The 19927-nt window shown below is 37.9% G+C and overlaps 1 protein-coding gene across 3 annotated transcripts in view; it reads right to left on the bottom strand.

The window, feature by feature from the left end:
* Positions 1-9024: 9024 nt before the first annotated feature.
* The window catches only part of LOC108359930 (apoptosis-resistant E3 ubiquitin protein ligase 1), a 34020-nt gene continuing 23117 nt past the window's right edge, over positions 9025-19927 (bottom strand). For 2 of the 3 annotated variants that reach the window (XM_017612007.1, XM_017612009.1), the window contains exons 2-9: positions 13959-14908; positions 13639-13837; positions 13269-13405; positions 12779-13214; positions 10841-11130; positions 10303-10626; positions 9981-10243; positions 9025-9860 (exon numbers count right to left, since the gene is read on the bottom strand). In XM_017612007.1, coding sequence (XP_017467496.1) covers positions 9758-9860; positions 9981-10243; positions 10303-10626; positions 10841-11130; positions 12779-13214; positions 13269-13405; positions 13639-13837; positions 13959-14908 — 2702 coding nt within the window. In that variant the 3' untranslated portion in view covers positions 9025-9757. The remainder of the gene's footprint in view (positions 9861-9980; positions 10244-10302; positions 10627-10840; positions 11131-12778; positions 13215-13268; positions 13406-13638; positions 13838-13958; positions 14909-19927) is intronic. The other variant, XM_017612008.1, reaches the window with a different exon arrangement.

The raw sequence follows: 19927 nt of genomic DNA, 5'->3' as shown, positions 1-19927 counted from the left end.
ATTTTATCTGAAGTCAGCAATGATTTCGATTCATGGACTGGTAATTCATCGATAGGGAACCTATTAATAAATATAAAATAAATAAAACTAAAATAGATAAAAATATTTAAAGTCGATCCAAAAATTTCGGGGGATTTTTTAATATCAATGAGTAGAAGCAAGGGCAACTTTAACTATACATTATGCACTACCCGTTAGAGGATACCCTATAGAAATACCTAAGTTGTTTACTGAATAGATTTTAGTTGTGTTTAATGAGACCGAAAAAAGTGCAGAGCAGCTCAAGGTAGAGCGAAATCGAGCGGCGGTCAAAAAACAAGAAGCAAGTCAGAGCAACTCAGATCAGAAATCTTATGAAACACTTTTCAGGCAGAAATTCTCAAAACAGCTGCTTGCTCCACCAAAAAAAAGCTGGTGCAGAAATCGTGCTCTAAGTTGCTCTAGTTCCACTTAGCGCAGGCTCATGAAACAAAAAGTAGATTAAGAAAAATCCTCATGAAACACAATTTTGTGTGGCGTAACCTAGAGCAGCTCATAAAACACAAGTATTGATCACAAACTCACTAATGAACCAGAATAAAGTTTGAGTAACCATCTACATACTGACATCTACTGTACATACATATGTATGTATAAGTAGCATCATAAACGATTTTCAGTTACCTGCAGGATCTAGGAATTTCACTTTTTTTAGTAAACATTCGGCATTGCTTTCGCCATTCATTAGTATTTTCTGTTGAAGTTAATATAAAACAAATGACAAATCCGCGTTCTAGAAATACATTTAATATAATAGCATCATTGATTCAACCAACTATTGAAAATTATGAAAATTACAAAAACGCTACCAAACGGATAAGACCACTCTTTACATTCGCATTAATTTTCTCATTTCATGCATACAATTTAGCACTAGAAATGCTTAAATGACACTTTTTTCTTCTTTTGCTGAAGTATTCGATATTGATATTATTGCTTCACTATTTTCTGAAACCTTTAACTTTAGCACATAGACTACCTCCCATTGACATTATTTTATTAAAATTAAACGTTTGTTTTATATAAATTGCATAGAAACTTGAAATTTATTAACAAGAACACGACGATGTCAAAACTAAATACATACATACATAAGTACAAATGTATGTATTTGCAAGCAGAAACAACGGAAGCCACGAACTGCCATTTGCTGTGTTTCCTTCTCCTTTCCAAGACGAATTTTTTACAAAGTGGTGTTACTGGCGAATTTAGATTTGGGCCGCGGTCTTTCTGAATGTCAAAATGATGTGTTTGTTGTAAACAAGGCCAATTTATATTACAACAAACACATCATTTTGACATTCAGTAGGGCCGCGGCGAAAATTTAAATTCGCCAGTAAACCAACTTGTATAAATTCGCCTTGCTCCTTTCATTCAAAACGGATTTTAAGCGAGTAGTGCCAGGTTGACGGTGCTGCCGTTTGTTGTGAACATAGTGGTTTTGTAAATAAAAGTTACAATGGATTTTTATTTAATTTGTTTAATATATTAAACACTTAAATTAATCATATTTTAAGAAGCAAGGAATTGGCCAACTCCTCATTGTGATCATTTTAATGTAACTTTTTATGCGTATATCTCTTCTGCTTCTTGTACTTACGACCAAAGCTATAATACCAAAGTTATAATACAAATTATGATTACTCGAAAAGTTTAAAATTTCCGATGAATGCCTTAACAGGGCAAACCTCGCAACAGTCTTTAAACCCACCACAGTCTTTCGAAAGACTAATTTAAAGATATGCTAACGAGTAGGTCTTAGCGTTATGTTATGCTGTTCGCCTTTTAGCAATAAGTTTTTGTAAAAATTAAACTAAATAAAAATACATATATACAGTGGCGGTCCCTTAAACAGCACACTTTCATTTTTTATACAAATATAGTAGATTCTATACAATAAACCATATAAGTCAAAGTTGTAAACAATTCAGGAAAATTTAACAAATTTAAAAAATATTAAATCAAAATTTTCAACTTTTTTTCAGAAACGTATTTTATATGCAGTTTTGTACCTTTTTCAATTATAGTATAATAGTGTGCAGGCTTGAAAATTCGGAAAAATTTCGTTAATTTTTTAAGTTTTTTTGTCGATGATGTTTTCTTCCATTTAAAAATAGATTTGGTTCATGCTCTATATGGGAGAAATGCGCAACACCAGCAGGTTTAATATTTATTTTGTTTCGTCCAAATTCGAGTTTCCATGTAGAAACATAAAATTTAATTATATTGCTGATATTTTTAAAGCTAATTACTTATATAAAATCCAATGTAATTTTGACGAGTCCAAAATTGTTTTCTTGGCGTTCGCGTCCAGCGCTTTCCTGCCAAAGTTACAAATGTCACACAAAGCCACAAACTTTTATCTGGCATCAGCTTAACTTCGTTAAACATAACATATGGCAGCACCTTTTCGAACGAAAGGAGAAGGAAACACCACAATTGACAGTTTGTAGTTTCCGTTGTGTTTGCTTGTACACAGCTGGGCGGCCATTTTAAAATTTCGTCGTGTTCTAGGCAACAAATTTGGAGTTTTTGCTTGTTTATGGCAAAGAAACTTTGTTTTCTGATAAAAAAAAGCTAACTCAGAGTATTAATAAAGGTGTAGTGCATATTTTAAAGATACTTGCCAGCCAAAATAGTGATGAAGGAAGTGAAATGTCTTTGTACATGTTCAGATTATGCCAAAGGAGCCCCAATATGGCGGCTGTGCCTTTGCCTGCTTTTGGAAAGTATCATGCAATTGAAAATGATAAATGGTAAATAGTGAAGTGTGTGTTTATCATGGCAAAATAGTGCTGAATGTATGTACGTACATAACAAAGGATAAAGTTAATTTCATCGATTATAGTCAACGATTTTGCGAAAAATGACTGCAGGTAAGGTAAGTGAAAATAATTTACTTTGAAGTTATATAAATATTAAAATAGGATATCACGTGCTAAAGGATCATAGATACCACAATGAACCCACTGCGCCTAAGGATGGCTCTCTATTGTATTAAATGCAGGCAGAGGCAGTCGCTTCCACCTAGAGAATCCTAAAGGACTCCAGAAACTTTCCGAATCTTATCGAATTCACCTTATTTGGGCTTGTAAAGTGGGAAAAACACTATTTTTCTAGAAACGATTTTTAATTTTCTTCGCAGCTTTAAATGCTTACACAAAAATGTATCAGAAAGTTGATGTTGCTAATGAAATAATTCCACTTGTAACTTACTAATAAGTAAGTGTGAAGCTTTAGAATACTTAGATATGTAAGCAAGTTCGATATTTGCTCACCGTGGAGTCTAAATTTAAACCCCTAGGTTGTCAAAAGTGAAATTAATAAATAAGGTATTTTTAGAAGCAATGTCGATTAATGGAAAAGCAAATATTTATTTGCCAACCTATGCCAGTGTATGAAAATCATAAATATGTAGCTGCATTAAGTCCTAACTACAGCATATATAGTAGCATAAAAGAGTATCAAACTCTATTGTAAGGTTTAATTTATTTAAAGAAACAAAATATGTACAAAAGTAATTTCAACAATTATAAGAAAAGTGAGCGTGATCGTATACTTAGCAGCGCTGAGGTGACACACGACCAAAGTAGTCAGCCACACGACCACTTTGTAAATACATATGTATGTACATGTATGCCTACGCACTTTTGTACAAATAACTTGTGGTAGTTGCAAGTAAAGAGTCCTAATTTGTTGCTTAACCAAAATTTACTGAAATTAATTTGAACATTAAAACGCGTGTACTTACTAAAATACATGTTGCAATGTTAGCTACGAATGTATGTATGTATGTATGTAGGCATTGGTGTTTTTGGTACTTTGCAGTCTTAGCTGAGGTGAAATTGCCCTCTGTGCTGTAAAACGCCAAAGTTTTTCCCTTTGACACAGGTTGGTTATATTTCTTGTTTTTTAGTTTTTACGAGTATATACGTGCATTGGGGTGCTTCACCAAAACAAGTCGCGAATTTTCCACCGAAACTATAAAACTTATTATTTTGTAATACTTTCGCCAAAATATTGGAAAGATATTCAGATCAATTTGAAAATATCTCCCAAAAAATCGATTTTTTTTATAAGGACCATTTCATTGAGACTGAATGATTCCAGAATGTGATCAATTGTGAATAATAACTATGTCGTCGGAACTTGGACGACAGTGAAAGACATTTTTTAACGCAGCTAAATAGCTAATGTGTGAAATTCCTTGCGAAAAGATACCAAACAATTTCTAAGTTCTTAATAACTGTTATTAGAATGAATGTGCACTCAAAGAAGAATTTTAGCCAAAACACCTAATTCTCGAGCCAGATTTTTTATGCTACACGCTTTCGTCTTTATTTAAAATAATATATGAAGATTGTAATAAATTCATTTAAAAATATTCAAAGTTGTGTTTACTGTTGTAAAGTAATTAGGCATGGAGTAAAAGTTTCCATATATAAAAAATACAGCTTATTTTTTTTTTTTATATATTTCAACAGATTAATGAAATGTAATCATTCAAGGGTTACTAATGCAATAGGCACAACTAAGGCATTTTTAAATTTATGTATTTTTCCTCTTTTATGTGGAATGACTCATAAAAAAATTATGGCCTTATTCATAAAAAATAAAGTAGGTTTAAAGAGCTTTATAAAGTGACGTTTTCATACCTTTTTCAGTTTATAAACGTTTTTTAAAGCTACTTTATTTTTTATGAATAAGGCCATTAGTTTTTAAAAATATTTTTTGCCAAAAAATCAACTCAAATGATAGAAAAGTTTAACTTTAAAAGGTTTGTATAAAAATGTTTGAACATCTTGTCAACGGCATCATAATAATGAGAAGAATCTTAATATTTAACGCAAACATTTTGGGCGAAAATGTTTAAATATAATAAATTTTATAATTCCGATAGAAAAGCAGTACCGTTTTTTTTTATAATAGAGAGTGATCCAACCTAATGTACATACATACATAGAGCAATTACTAATATGTAGTCACCTTAAATGTAATAATGTTGTCCCCACGAATTGTCAAGCTATGTATGTATAATATACATATACATATACATACATATTATGTATATCTATAAGCAATACGATTTATGTATGCGAATATGCAAATGCATGCATATGTATGAGGGCAGCTTGATACTGATTTGTGCGAATATTTTTTAAAAACAGGTTTTCACGAGATATTGAAGTGGTTGTGGTTTAGTGATAACCTCTTCATTTGTTCTAAATCTCTTGCCCCAGAGTCATTATAGGCGTTAAGAGTTAAATCCCAAGAATATGCTGGATGGGACAGCAGTCCGGTAGAGTTGAGTGGAGGTCTTACATAGGCCAAAACAACGTCCGTAGTGTTGTGGATACATTTACGACCAATAACACTGCCCAACAAAGTTCTGTTGAGTAAAATATTGTAGCCGACTCTTATAGGCATTTTCCCGTAAAATGCGAATATGCCGGCAAAGATATTAAATTGGCTCTAGCTTTCGAGAAACTTTGTTTTAAAGGTGCCGAAAAACGCGTTTTTGAACATCGTGCCTCTGTAAAACAATAAATTGATGCAATATATCCGTCTGTGCGGGAGGACATGAAAATTCAAAATCAAAAAATTAACCCTTAGTTGCTCGAAAACTAGAGCCAAGCTAATATCTTTACGGGCAGATTCGGATTCTACGGGAAAAATTCTATAAGAAGCGGCTGTAATAAATATTTCAGTCATCATAACATTGTTTAAATTCTCTTGGCCTTTGTAATGAATCGTTAATCACGTCGTTGGGACAATGCGGTCGTCTTATAAAAAGAATGTAGCCAGCCTTATGTAAGCTCAAGCTACTAGCTCTTCGTGCATTAACACTCTATACACCCAAACGCCCTTTATACATGGTATACAAAACAACTTGTGAATATGTGTTATGCTTTTTGCTTGAGTATACTCACACTTAGCGCCGCCGCACTTGCACCGCCTAATTTATGAGCCAGTTTTACTTTCAAGTGTTATGACCTAACACCTAGTGGCTTAGAAAATCGTTTAAAGTGCGTTTACTTTGTTTGTGCGGATCACTTGGTCAAAGTGGTTATAATTTTGTTTCTACCCCATGCTAATCTTTGCTATTTAGGGCTGCACTTACATACGTACATACCTATGCACATACTACTTTCCCCTCTCTCGGTTTTCATATTGTACGAGTGATTAGGCTGTTGCGCCCATAGCTGTTTGGATTTTTACGTAGTTAATTACAAAAAAGTAGTTGTTGTAGTGATCACATGAGGTTATGAACTTTTAGGTGGCAACCAACAGCTTATGTGACTGCAAATACTTTCTTTTTCACTTCCGTTTATTAATTAAATATTTCATAATCGCAATGACAAACGTAATGATGTTAATTATCATAATAAAGCAGTGGCACGAAGCACTTCTCTGGAGGGTGATAATATATGTAGGTATGATGCCAGATGTTGATCAATAGCTGATAACTCAATTGTTATTAATAATAGTAAAGTAAGCTGGCACGTGTATGCATGTGAATATTTTGCACTTGTTGACAGCGCTCGACCATGGCTATATACTTTTGTGGCTTATGTTTTTTTTTTTTATAAGTTTGGCACTTATCCCGAACATTGTATGGATAAATAACTAAAGCGGTAGTTTCATATGCAATACAATGTATTGTATGCATGATTGTGCTAAATATATTTGTCCCACTTTTTTCATACCCTAATTTGTGATTCACGCCCAAAACTCTCACTTGCCATACAAACTCGTATTGCAGGCATGCTATCCAAACGTAGTGACGTAAATAAATATGTACATTGTGTGAAGTTATAATGAATCGGCATCTGCCAATTGTGTTGCAGCAACGCGTGCTAAATAAATGTACATTTGCGATATCAAGTACGTAAATACATACATACATATGTATGTACATAAGCAACATTTATGTTAATGCTGCAACATATTTGCCTTTGTGGTTTCCTTGTTTTTGCCGATCTTGTATTGCATACATATGTATGTACTTCCGTAATCAACACGATTCTCAAATAGAAAGTGCAGTTAAAGAAACACTATTTTGAATTTATTTTGTGTATATACTAGTATGTATTTCGTTTTGTCCCAGAACCCAGGCTACTATGTTGGCTGTTGAAGAAGTCCGGTGCTCATCTCTCAGCCGATCACTGCCAAAAGCCTTGAATCCAATATTTGTATAGGTGTGGCAGAAGTAAAAAAAAAGTACTCCGGCGTCTCATCCTCTCCATTGCAAGGCAGGAATGGCAAATTGGGTTGTGTGAAAGCTGACCACAACCAGCTGTTTATACCAGCTGAAGTAGCTAGCCAATACATATGTAGCCTAAGCGATTTTGGCCGAGTTCAACAATGCACGCCAGTCGTTTCTCTTCTGTGCCAACTGAGGCCAATTGGAAATGCCAAGCGAAGACAAGTCCTTCTCCACCTGGTCTTTTCATCGCAGTGGGGCCTGCCTCTTCCTCTGCTACCACCAGCAGGTTCCGAGTTGAATAGGTACTTTCAGAGCTGGAGCATCAAATTCCAGACATGGCCAAGCCGCTGTATTTTAATTCGCTGCACTATGTCTATGTCATTGTGAAGCTCATACAGCTCATCATTCCATGGTCTGCGGCACTCGCCAATGCGTAAAGGCGCATATATCTCGCGGAAAATATTTTTCTCGAATATTCGAACAGCCGCCTCATCGAATGTTGTCATTGTCCATGCTTCTGCGCCATATATCAACACGGGCATGATGAGTTACTTATAGAGTGTGGTTTTCGTACGTCGTAAGAGGACTTTACTCTATAATTGCCTACTCAGTGTTAATGCTGGTTCCCAAGTAAACGAAATTCTCGACTTTCTCGAAATTATATCTATCAACAGTGACGTAGGTGCCAAGGCGCGATCCCGCTGACTGTTTGTTTGATAACAAGAGATACTTCGTCTTGCCCTCGTTGACCACCAGACGCAATCGCTTTGCTTACTTATCCATCTTGGAAAAGGCAGAACAGACTTCGCGGTTCTTATTAACGATGATGTCGATTTCGTCGGCATACGCCAGCAATTACAAGCTCTTGTAAAGAATGGTTCCCGAGCGGTTCAGTTCTGCAACTCTTATTATCTTCTCCAACATCAGATTAAAAAAAACACATGAAAGGGAGTCACCCTCTCTTAATCCTCGTTTGGTAGCAAACGGCCCGAAAAAGTCTTTCCAAATTCTGACGGAGCTGGTGGTATTGCTCAGCATAATTTTAAACAGCCATATCCGTTTCGAGAGGATGCCAAATTCAGACTATGCGGCGTAAATTTGACAGATCGGTGGTGAGTGTCAATCCTTTTTTATAGTTCATTATCTAAACCAACTATATACAGGCATGTTCTGCAATCAAATCGGTGCGATTTACAAAATATATTTCGAAGGATTAATAACAAAGAAGTAAAAATTTGGCACTAAATCGTTGGATATAGCGTGTTTCTGGCAGTTTCCATTTTTATACCCTTTTCTCTGTCTTAAGCTGCCAAGATACCCTGCTGCCCAGGAGCAGGCCCAGACATTTCAACCTGCCAGAGGGCAAAAAAAGCAAACAGAAAGAACGAGCTAAGTAGGTTAAAATTTTGTTTGGTTTTGATTTTCAACAAAAATCATTTCCACACTAGTATGTTTTCTACACGAAAAAGCAAATCAGAGTTTTTCTATTAGATCTCATTTATTTAATTTCAGATTGTTGATTTTGTTTAGTTTTTCTTATTATTATTCTAAATTTCAACAACTACATATACATTCGCAAATCTGCAATTGCATTTAATATCATTTTCAACTACTTAAAAGACAAATGATTACAAATTAATAAAACTCTTAGGCATATTCGTTAAATAATAAAAAAAAGTCTCTAATAATTCAAAATCACTAGGTATTAACTTGCCTACACCTTAACATTTTTCTTTTTAGCCTTATAAATGCTTTAAATACAGTAAGTAAAGAAATAAATAAGTTCTTTTCGGGTTAAAAAAATATTTTTGGGTATTTTTAAGTTATGTATGTAACTATACCTATCACTCTCCAAGGTACATTTGTTTATAAGAACGCACCGTTGATGCTGCTTTGATAAATTTTTAAATCTAAAATTACTAATAAACAACTTACTGTTTTGCTGTGATTTATCTGACCAACTGATTGAGAGTATTTGACTAATTCGAATGTCGGACTTACTAAAAAATGTACTTTTCGACATAGAGAAATATATGTATATATGCAGTTTTTGTTTGTGTTTTTTGGTCTGCAAATTTTCATTTCGTTTTTTAGACAATATCATTGAGTTGAAATTAGCTTCAGATTATACTTAAGAATTGTAAATTTTTCGGTTGAAAATTTCTTAGCTTTGTTTTTCTAAATTGGTTTTAAGTTACATATATCACAATACTTGATGATGGTGATATTGGTCTATTCTCATTACGAATACTCATTGCTTTTTTAGTTTCTTATTTCAATTATTGCATTATATTACAGCAATATAAATTAGTAAACGAATTCACTTTCTTTAATTCAACTGGCTTACTATAAGTATTCTATAACAATTCGTAAAAGGAACACAATTTCTGATTTATTTATGTTTTCATATGTATACATATGTATTTGTAAACATTCTTTTCACTATTACATACTATTGCTGACTAGTTAGCGGTTTTGTATACTGATTAGTGATGACAGTATGACAAAAGCTTAAACCATGCCAAAACCTTCGCTGCCTTCACTTATAGCCAAAAGAAGTGCTTTTTCAAATTGCTCGTAACTTTCGTAGTCCGGCAGGCAGAGTTGATTGAAGCTGTAAAATGAAATAAGTAAAAAGAAAAAATATATATAAAAAGATGCTCAAAACATTAGGGTGAGTACATAATACGAGTAAAATTAAAAAATATCAATGCTCATAATTGCGTCCACTTACCACGTGTGCGCCGTCGGTAGATTGCCAAATGTTGGCGCCGCTGTTATTTGAAATTGTGGATTCAATTCCTGAAAACCGCCTGGTGGCAATTGTGAGCAACCTGTAGTAAATTGCAATAAGCGCGCCATTTCGGTTTGACTAAAATTACTAACAGCCGCCCAAAACCACGCCAAGACGCGCCGAAACTCGGCGGAATTGCCATTTATGATGTGATGTGCCTTGAAGTCGGCAATCGAATATTCGCCAGTGCCGCACATTAGTAACTGAAAGGTGTTTGTTTGTTAGCAAAAATGCATTTTCAATTTTTCAATAGCTAAATCACCTCCAATTCGTTCTCATCGAAAATGCTTAGCAAATTATCTGGTATAATACCGTTGAGACCCTTTAAAAAGGCATCAACCTCCTCCTTAACACTGCTACAGAGCCGCTGTTGTGCCAACGCGTCGAGATATTGATTTTTTGTTGCGTTCGAGACACGCACCTTTGACCCATTAGGCGTTAATTCAACAGTTTTGCTCAGCTGACCGCTGGTATCGTAGACCTCTTCAACAAAATACAATTCCAGCGAGTCCGTGGCATCCAAATCAGTATCGAGTATATATTTGATTTTCGAGAGATATAAATCCGGATCGTCTTGCTCGAAGTACTAAAAAAGTAGTAAAATTACGGATTGATACTTCATTAGGGACGCGCATACAAAGCGCCTATGAGAGAGCTGAGAAATGCACGTAAAAGCAAGCTGGTGAGCGTTAAGCAAACCAATCTAATGCTTATATGCAATCTCATCTCTCAGCTCAGTCATAAGCGGTCTGTGTGCGCGACAGCTTACTGTCTTCGTTGGTATAATAGTCTATACCCACCTTATAATGCACACGCAAACCAATGAGTTGTGCTAAAAATGATCGTGTAAAACGTGCTCGCACCAGCTGTCGATATGTGCCACCCAATGCACTTTCATAGAGACATTTACCCACAATTTTGCCTGCGAACTCGAAATGCTTCAGCTTCAAATGTGATGGGCGATGTGGATTTGGATGTACTAATGCTTGATGTTTATCATGAAATGTACAGAAGAGTCCACCGCGTGGATCAAATAATGCGCTGCAAACCAGCTCGAACCATTCGCGACGCAAGCCACCCCAATCGATACCTGTAAAGGAAGGAATACGGCGAAAAGATGATCATTTCCGAAAAACACGGTTTCATTAATTTTAGTTATAAGTATTTTGAAGATACTTTGTTCTTTAACCAATTACATTATATTCTACGTGAAATTAAGTTACGAATGGTTAAAATGTGTAGTTGTATTTAAGACTGCATTCAGTCAAGAAATGCGCACAAACCTTGATTAGATTCAGAAAATCCTAACCTGTGTTCCGCTAAGTTGCCTTAATTACCACTGTGGGATTCTGAAATGCTTGCTTCAAGTGCATTTTTCAGCCTCTTAGATGAAACAAGATCGGTTAAATACTATCTCCATGGAACATAAGTTGTCCAGATTGAAACATCATAGCAGATCTAGCTTAATTTTTGATAGGGACAAGGTATGATGGGCGGTAGACTCCATTGCACCAGGGAGTCGAGCTCAAATCTAAAGAAAAACATCATCGATCTCCTGGTCTATCTAGTTAGGACTGGTTCTACTTGAAAATATATACCCTGCACCCGGAGGAGTCTTCTATATTTCTGAATCAGGTAATCGGTCCCCTGATTCCTTCATTTCGATCGATAAAAGACTGCTATGCTCACGTCGTACTCAGTTTGCTAATCCCAAAAGAAAATCCACGGATTCCGTCCTACAGTACTGGGTTAGTCATTTTAAAAGGGCCTTTAAGTCAAAAGAAGTAATCATTTTAAAGACTGGCGGGGCTTTTGATAATACTGCCAATGGATCTATCTCGAGGACATTAGTCCAAAGAGGCATAGATCTTTCTACAGTCCGGTGGATCGACGCCATGCTTCATCATCTTATTTGGGCAACATCTCTTCAGAGGTGAAAATAGCATGGCAGTAGGCAACGTCAACGCGCACCAGTAGCGGATTGGTATGGGTACGCGGAAGTTACCGAGGCAACCTTCACCGTTATTTATACACGAACAGATATTAACGTTGGCGAATGTCAATTCTGCAAGATGGCCACTGCTGCAGCAGATTGGTTCATCCCTGCCGGACACTGCATCCTTCGGTGCATCCAAGCGTCGAGTTTTCAGATGGCTGCACAAACTGCCCAAGTATAAGCAAAAATCTTTCGGGTGGGAGTAGAGTGTCTCACTAAGGCCCTCTACCTGATCATAGAGATCACCGGGGAAATCAACATAAAAGGGGAATCTTATCACCGGAACACACTTCTCTCCCCATGACGCCAAAATACCCAACGTACATATGTATCGTGTGTGAAGGTTCCGCGAATGAAATTGACCACTTTTTCACACGCCGATCTTCAAAGCCACTAAACTATCTTTCTTCTCCTTTTGGTCCGACCCCGTCGAAATTTCCTGGGTCTAGCGTTAGTTCACCTTGGCGAAGACTATGTGAAGTACCTAGACAGGGCTAACTATAAGCTACAACAACAACAATTAAATCATTATTTTCTGATAGAAGATATCTCAGCTGTTACTTTGACGTTAGCAAGGAAAATATATTCTTGTTTTGTTCTTTTATCCGTTAACAGAAAGATCTCAATAAATTGGTAGTTAGACCCACATTGTGCGGAGAGCCATTGAAGTTGCCCCCGACCCTTAAAGAACTGTACTTTGATTTTCAAACTATTTCCTCTTCAACAATTAATTATTACTTACCTTGTTCTCCTTGAAATGTCACCTCAAAGTTGCCACACCAATCGGACACCGAGAATCCCTTCGTCGCCTTCATGCTGCTCTCTAAAATCTTCTCTCGATTCACTTTCAACGCGAGCTTCTCATGATAGTAACTCGCATGAAATTTGCGAACTTCATGATAGAAAAAGTCCTGCTTATCCTTGAAGGTCTCTGAACCGCCGATGTTCTTTAATAAGAAATGCGTAAAGGTAGCCGCTATGATATTGCGGTCACGTGATGCCAACTCGATCTTCGGCTGTGCGCCATCGTCTATTATAAAAACCGGCCCATGTGGCTGTGCAGCCACGGACGGCAGAAAATGAAATTTAGTTGAAGGACATAGACGAAATGTCGCTATACGCTTAGGTATAAATTTCAGTATCATCTCCTTGATAGTGACCTGAAAGATGAGAGAATTCTACATTTGAAAATTGACGCTGTCATTTAATGAGTAACCCTTTCGTGTACTCACTTGTTTGGGTCCCACATAGCAGAGCACCTTTCGGGGCTTACTCTTCGGTGTGCCATAAATGCTCAACAATTTGGCTTCATAACAAATGTTATGCTTGCGCGATGCGATATTCTTATGGACGAGCGTGCTGTCGCTACCTATGAGGGTGGATGAGAGAGCATGAAGCGGGTGGAAAAAGGAGAGAGAAAAAATATTTAAAATTAAAACAATTGCACGGTAACCATAGGCGTAGGCAAAGGTGGAAGCGAACTTTTCAAAGTTCAACAAGCATTGTTGTATGCGGTATGCATGCGTTCATTTAACTTCCGTGTTTGCAAGTGATTTAGACATGTGTGTAGTGTGTAATCAAGGAGAACATTTAGGAACATACCACTCAGCACGATGATGTCAAAATCACCGTTTGGTAGCTTCTGTTCAAGGTAGCTAATGACGGCGCGCAGACAAAGCGGCTCCGGAAAAAGCGCCGTCACGGCAACACGTGTGTTCACGCGGTCATAGGTGAAGGTAATGGCGTGATGCAACTTCTCAATGGTTTCGCCATTCAAATCGAAAATCTCAACACGATAGCCCTGCATGAAAACCGAAAATGATTTAGTATTTCAAACTGATACTCTGACACGCCTCAATGTAGCGCCATACGTTTGCAACGTACACGCTCCTGCCACTAGCTACGACCAACTAACTACTTACTTTTACCGGATCGTCATTATCCTCGAAGTTGCACGCATTACCGAATTCATCACGCGGCTCAATGTGCAACATTGTCGGCGTTCCAGCACAACATATCACTGTGCTGGCCGGGCGTATAAAGCGCGATCGACGCGCGTCTATAGGGCCCGGTACAAAAGTTTTGGTAAAAGGCGAACCAGAAATGTGACTGGAGCCGATGAGCACTGAAATTTTATACTGTCCCGCTGTGCGTACAGTAAATTTCACTTTGGCAATATTTGCATTATTCGGATCTGTTGATGAGCCTAGCTCGCTAATGGTCACCACCTTGCGAGTACCCTCGGTGACTTCGACGAAAAATTGATCAGTATCACAGATGGGATAAGGCTGTCCGTTGCGTTGAAAGAAGCGTACAATGAAGCACATTGTGCCGCCCACTGGCGCTGGGTCCTTCCAGTCCCATTGCACTTTACAATTGGCCGGCAGTAAATATTTACCAGTCACATATTGTAGTAGTGAGTGGCGCGCTTCAGGCGCCAGTGATGGCTGTGTCATGGCGGCTAGCGTTACTAGGCCAGCGACCGATACGGATACCACTAGCATGCCACCCCATGTCCAAGCGTCTTGATGTTGACTCGATTTCACAACGGTTGACCAGAGTTGTGCTTTCAATGCATCCAATTGCGCTTTGGATGTGGGCAGGTTTTGGCGTGCTTGCGACCAGATTTGCCAATCTTTGCCGAGTATTTTACTCGCGCGTGAATCTTCTAACCAATATACGTCTTCCAATGAGGCTACTTCGACGGCTAGTAGCCGTTGATAGTGATGCTGTAGGCGATGGTCGCGTAACCATTCACGTAAGATAAGTTTCTGTTGTAAATGTAAAGCAGCACGTTGTAGGCGCTGTTCATCGCCGGGCGGCAATTCGGGTAGACGCTCCGGATCACCGCAACTGGACAAAGAGGAGATGCCTGAAAGGTAGAAGAAACATGTTTTTAGTAAGGCATAGTATTGTACGGAGGAATTCATTAAGATGCAAGATTTCGGATAGGCTGCTAGAATAGGTTCTATAACCAGAACCAGAGCTTTTGTTTGCAATCTTATTTCGAAGTAGCCCTTAACCTAAGATTAGTTGGGTAGAGATGAGTCGAGATGATTGCTGTATTTAGCACTTTTTTCCTTGTTGCTGTAGGTTGATTCTTACGATAAAATGAGAAGATCTGGTGTTTTGGAAGGAATTTTCATCATCACTGGTCAAGTTTTGATTGGAAACAAACCGGGTTCGTATAAAAAATGGCACTGCAGACGGCACAATGCCCAAACCGGTTTGCATTTAAATCAATCATCAGAAGGTATGACGGAAATTCGTTCCAAAATACATCAAAATCTGGCCACCATGCCTTGCTAACGACACAGGTGCATACAGACAGGCTATCAGCTATTTATTCGTTCTCTGCTTTTCATAGCTGTTATCAGACTGACTGAACTGCTGTATGGATTTCCATATGCTTGCGGCGCCAAGAGGTTACTAATTGTTCTACATATCCAGTCTTTTTCTAGTAACACTATTTCTTAAGATTTCACAGTCCCCGTAGATAACCAGCCATTAAGGTGGGAAGAGTATCCAACACCATTTCGTATGAAAGATAGAGCTGGAAAAAAGTTGAAATAGCCATTCGGTTGTCGGGGTTATGTTGTTGTAGCGCGGAGCTCCGGAACATTACGGCTGCTACGGGTACTATGGACATCTGAGGTTATCAGTGCCATAGTTGGTTCCGAGTCATACGAAATTTCGTAACGCAAGGGAACTGCAACTAAGTTTCAAGGCTAGAATAAATCTTCCTATTGGCTTTTTCCGCCGCTGGGAGTGAGAACATTATCCTGCCTCGATCTTGATCTCGAAACCTGTCCAGTTTAGAAGTTTATGAAGCATCCTTGGTGATGACGTATTTTATTTTGTGGCCAGCCACATTCAATAACGTTCACCAGCCCAAAAGCTTTGAGTCGCTAAAACTGCGATTTGTGGTCATGGAATTGACTGTTTGGGCACCTTTCGGGGTTGGGCTAGAGGACGTTACTGAATAGACTCACGTCTTTAGGAAGTGTTAGGTGAGTTTTTTTTTTTACAAACGATAACCATCTAAACCTACCCTAACGTATCTTTCTCATTATAGAGAAGAATTCTCCAAAAGCGTAAGGTCCATTCAAGGAAATCGGCACAAGTATTCAACACTGCGACGATTCATACCTGTGAGGGATATGTAGTCTGGCGGAAGAATTTTTAAAACTGGCTTGGTTTAGAAATAAATGAGAAAAATCATCAAACTTTCTTAATTTCGTTTCCAAACTTTATTTTGCTTACCCGAAATCGATAAAAAAAAATTCTATGTCTTGCCTGCTTTTGCTATTTTTGCTTGCATGACTTTTACAATGTATAAGTACAGCAGTCATCTCACACCTCTCTTTTAATAAAAATAACTTCAGAAATTACACCCAATGCCACTTTAATTTATACATAGGAGCCTTAACTTATCTCATCAATCAACAACTATTTGCACAGTCATAAAAACGTACCTATTTATTATGTATATTAACAGCCGGTAATATAAATAAATTTTTGTTACGACACTTGACACAAAAACAAAAATTATTCCAAAAATATTAAGCATGACTACTTAAGTATATTGGCATCGATTATTGACAGAGCCATTTTCATAACCGCTACTGCCAATCAATTACCTAAATATGTATGCACCCTTCCTTATTCCTTCGTAAGTTTGGCTGATTGTGAGTGAGAAGGATATACTCGCAGTTAAGGTAATTTTTGGTGCGACCAATTCAAATTAGCCGTCAATATTTTCGACGCTTTACTAGCAACAAAATGGGCAGTGAAATATTCAAGTGAGTGAGTGTGAGTAAGTAAATTACATACTTATAGGTAACAAGTACGGCACGCTTTATCACAGACGCCGATCTCAACTACCATTTAGATATACTTTTGCTAAAAGTTGAAACGTTGCAATGGTCACCGAGGACAAGGTCGAGGTGAACCTCATGCGCGCTTAAGTGTATATTTATCTGTGTGTGTGTGTGTGTGTGTGTGTGTGTGTGTAAGGAATGTTGACGCACAGTCGCCGCAACTAAAAGGTGAAATTGTCGAAAGTAGAAAAGCATAGTTAAATAAATAAGTATGTATGACGAAGATGATGATGACCTCATAGACCCAGCACTTTTGGTAGCACGCAAAGATATACCCAAATATGAATGGCAACCCATCTGGCCAAAAAGCTTCCAGTTTGGGCATCAAATAAATGGTAGCACCCAAGTTCAATTCCCGGTGCGACCTACCAACAGGAAATGCCCAGGGTGTACCACAATATCCTCAAAATCCAAATCGCCAAATTGAAATCCCCAACATCCAGATTTAAAGTTTTGTGATCATAACTTAAGATTTTGGGGGTGTATTTGAAATTATGCTAATTCCAAAATTATTTTTTAGACCTGTTCTAGCACCTCTATCACATTACATAAAAAAACATGCAGTAAATTTTTTCGTAGTACCGTGTAGTAGGAGTTTCTTACTTTATATTTTGTATTTGCTGATAAATAAATCAAATTATTTGGTTTTTTTCGAACCCGTTTTAAATAAAAAAAAAATTTGAGACTTTTTGAATTTTTCCGAGTTTTTTCTGGACTTATCGGAAGTTACTCTGGTTTTATCGTACCTGGGTTGTACGGAGCCTGTTGGAGGTTTTCAAGCTGAACTGCGCATTTAAATTTTTGCTTGCTTTTTATGAATGCCTGAAAACTAAAAAAAAGTGCGCCTAAGCCTTACCAATATATGAAGATTTCCTTTGAGTTTAGTTCGTTTCATATTGCAGAAATTCGCGGTAATCTTAATATTACCCTCAGTCTTAGTCTTTGCCATTATCCCCGTCGTCGTATTCGTCTTCGCTTTGTACTTGCTTTCGTCTTCGCGTTCGTCTTGGTCATCCTATCGGTCTTCGTCATCGTTTTAGTTTTTGCACAATAGTAATGGGAGTCGCGGAGCATACCTCTTCAATTATTTATCTGGTATTATCTTCGTATTCCTCTTTGTCGCCATATTAGTTTTCATCTCAACCTTCGTATTCGCAATCGTCTTCTTATTTGTGTTCGTCTTCGCCCCCGTATTTGTCTTCGTATTAATCTTCGTATTAGTCTTCGAATTCGTCTTCATTTTGGTCTTGGTCTTCGCATTCGCCTTCATACTCGTATTCATTTTCGTATTCGCTTTGATACTTTTCCCCGGATTGTTAAAAATGGGGATTGCAGCCTATTTTACTCTATGACATGCTGGTCAAAGTGGCTTTACCCTCAACGGCGGTAAATGCGCTTGCTGCACATTCTACTGAACCCTTCAGAAATATGGAAGATATTCCTGCAAACCTTCCGAGGAATTATTTTCACAGCGAGATCCGCTCTAGCAGCAAATGCGAGGAGGACATAATCTTGAGCTTGTATCGTAATTCAGTGGCCCCATACACCGACGGCCCCAAATAAAATGTTAAGGTGGGACGTCGGCGGTACTCGCAAGAGCTCTCACTCAAGCTCAGTTTTTTTTTGCCGAAATTCGAGTTAAACTGGCAACAAGCAAGGAAGTTGCTGATCGACTATTTTCTTAATCAGCAAATGGTAACTATTTTCTCTGAAAGTCTGGAAGCTGTTAAGGCATTTGGCTATAACTAATCCTAGTACAGGTAGTCACGCAGTGTAGACATACTCTAAATGAGGTGGCAAGGATGCACGTCATAGATTTAATCTCAAAGATTAGTATAAATATTTATTAGGTACCGTCCTCCGGCCACTGCTTGAAGGGAACGTGCGCCAACTGAATGGGTCTGTAGTCGAATGACCTGTTAGGCGATGTACAGGAAGTCGAGAGTAAAAAATATTATCCACATAAGTCACTGCTCGGCGATGTCAACATTCGTTCCGATATTCGTTCTAAGTATCCCTACTATTGTGAGTTTCTGATTAATCTGAGTTCAGCTAGCATCAACGATTTTGTGACCTTCATGAGAACGACGAATCGGTCCCACTTCTGGTGAAAGGAAAATTGTAAAGCACTTCTCTCACGCTATCACAATGAAAATGTGCTCCCTCCAAAACTGGCTGAGGGCGGCCGCAGTAACCTACCTACCATCCTCTTCAGCTTCAAAATTGCTTTTCGTACCTCATCGTAGTCCTAGTCCAAAAGCCTTCCATAACTCGCACAGCTTTCTGATAAATTTTTAAACATTTCAAGCTTTTTGCACTCATTTATATGCAAATCGATTTTCTGTGTTATCCTTAAGTGCCTTCCATCTATCAACATGATTGTTTTAGTTTCTCGGCTTTCGATTTAGAGACAACCAAATAGTCCGATGAATACTTCTAAAATGGAACCTACTGCTACAGACTACAAAGTTTCGGGCCACAACAAAGTCGATCAGCCTCAGTATGTTATGAAATGGCTGAATTATTCGACCCAGGTACTAAATATCCCCTTGTTGCCTACTCTGAAACTGACATCGCTAAACACGATTTTTGTATCGCAATCGTAGGTGCGCTTCAAGCGCCAGTAGCAGAGGTCTTTCAACACCTCGTCCAACCCATAGCTGGGAGCGTGGTACTGAAGAATCTTGGTTCCATATGGATTTTGGTGAGATGCTCAATTAACGAGATGAACGACAGTTGTTACCGACAAAGTCTCTCTACCCAAACAAATCCAACACCGAATTTGGGTTCGTTTAAATGTTAGTCATACTTAGGTCATGCGTCTTCCTTATCTCGCCCCGTTCAGTGAATTCTTTGGTTGCAGTCTTAATATTTGTGCGAACTTCGACCAGCTGGGCAGAGGGTTCTTTCCTTTTAAGATTTCGAACATATCCGGTGCATCCGCTTTAACTGGAGCACACATTTTTCTTTGATAGAATAGGTTAGGTTAGGCAGGCGCGTACGAATGACTC

The sequence above is a fragment of the Rhagoletis zephyria genome, unplaced genomic scaffold (assembly GCF_001687245.7).
Source record: "Rhagoletis zephyria isolate East Lansing unplaced genomic scaffold, Rhagoletis_zephyria_1.1 Rzeph_scaffold_00492, whole genome shotgun sequence".
Classification (NCBI taxonomy): Eukaryota; Metazoa; Arthropoda; class Insecta; order Diptera; family Tephritidae; genus Rhagoletis; species Rhagoletis zephyria.
The sequence above is the reverse complement of the archived record's forward strand: the minus strand, read 5'-3'. Positions and strand labels throughout refer to the sequence as shown.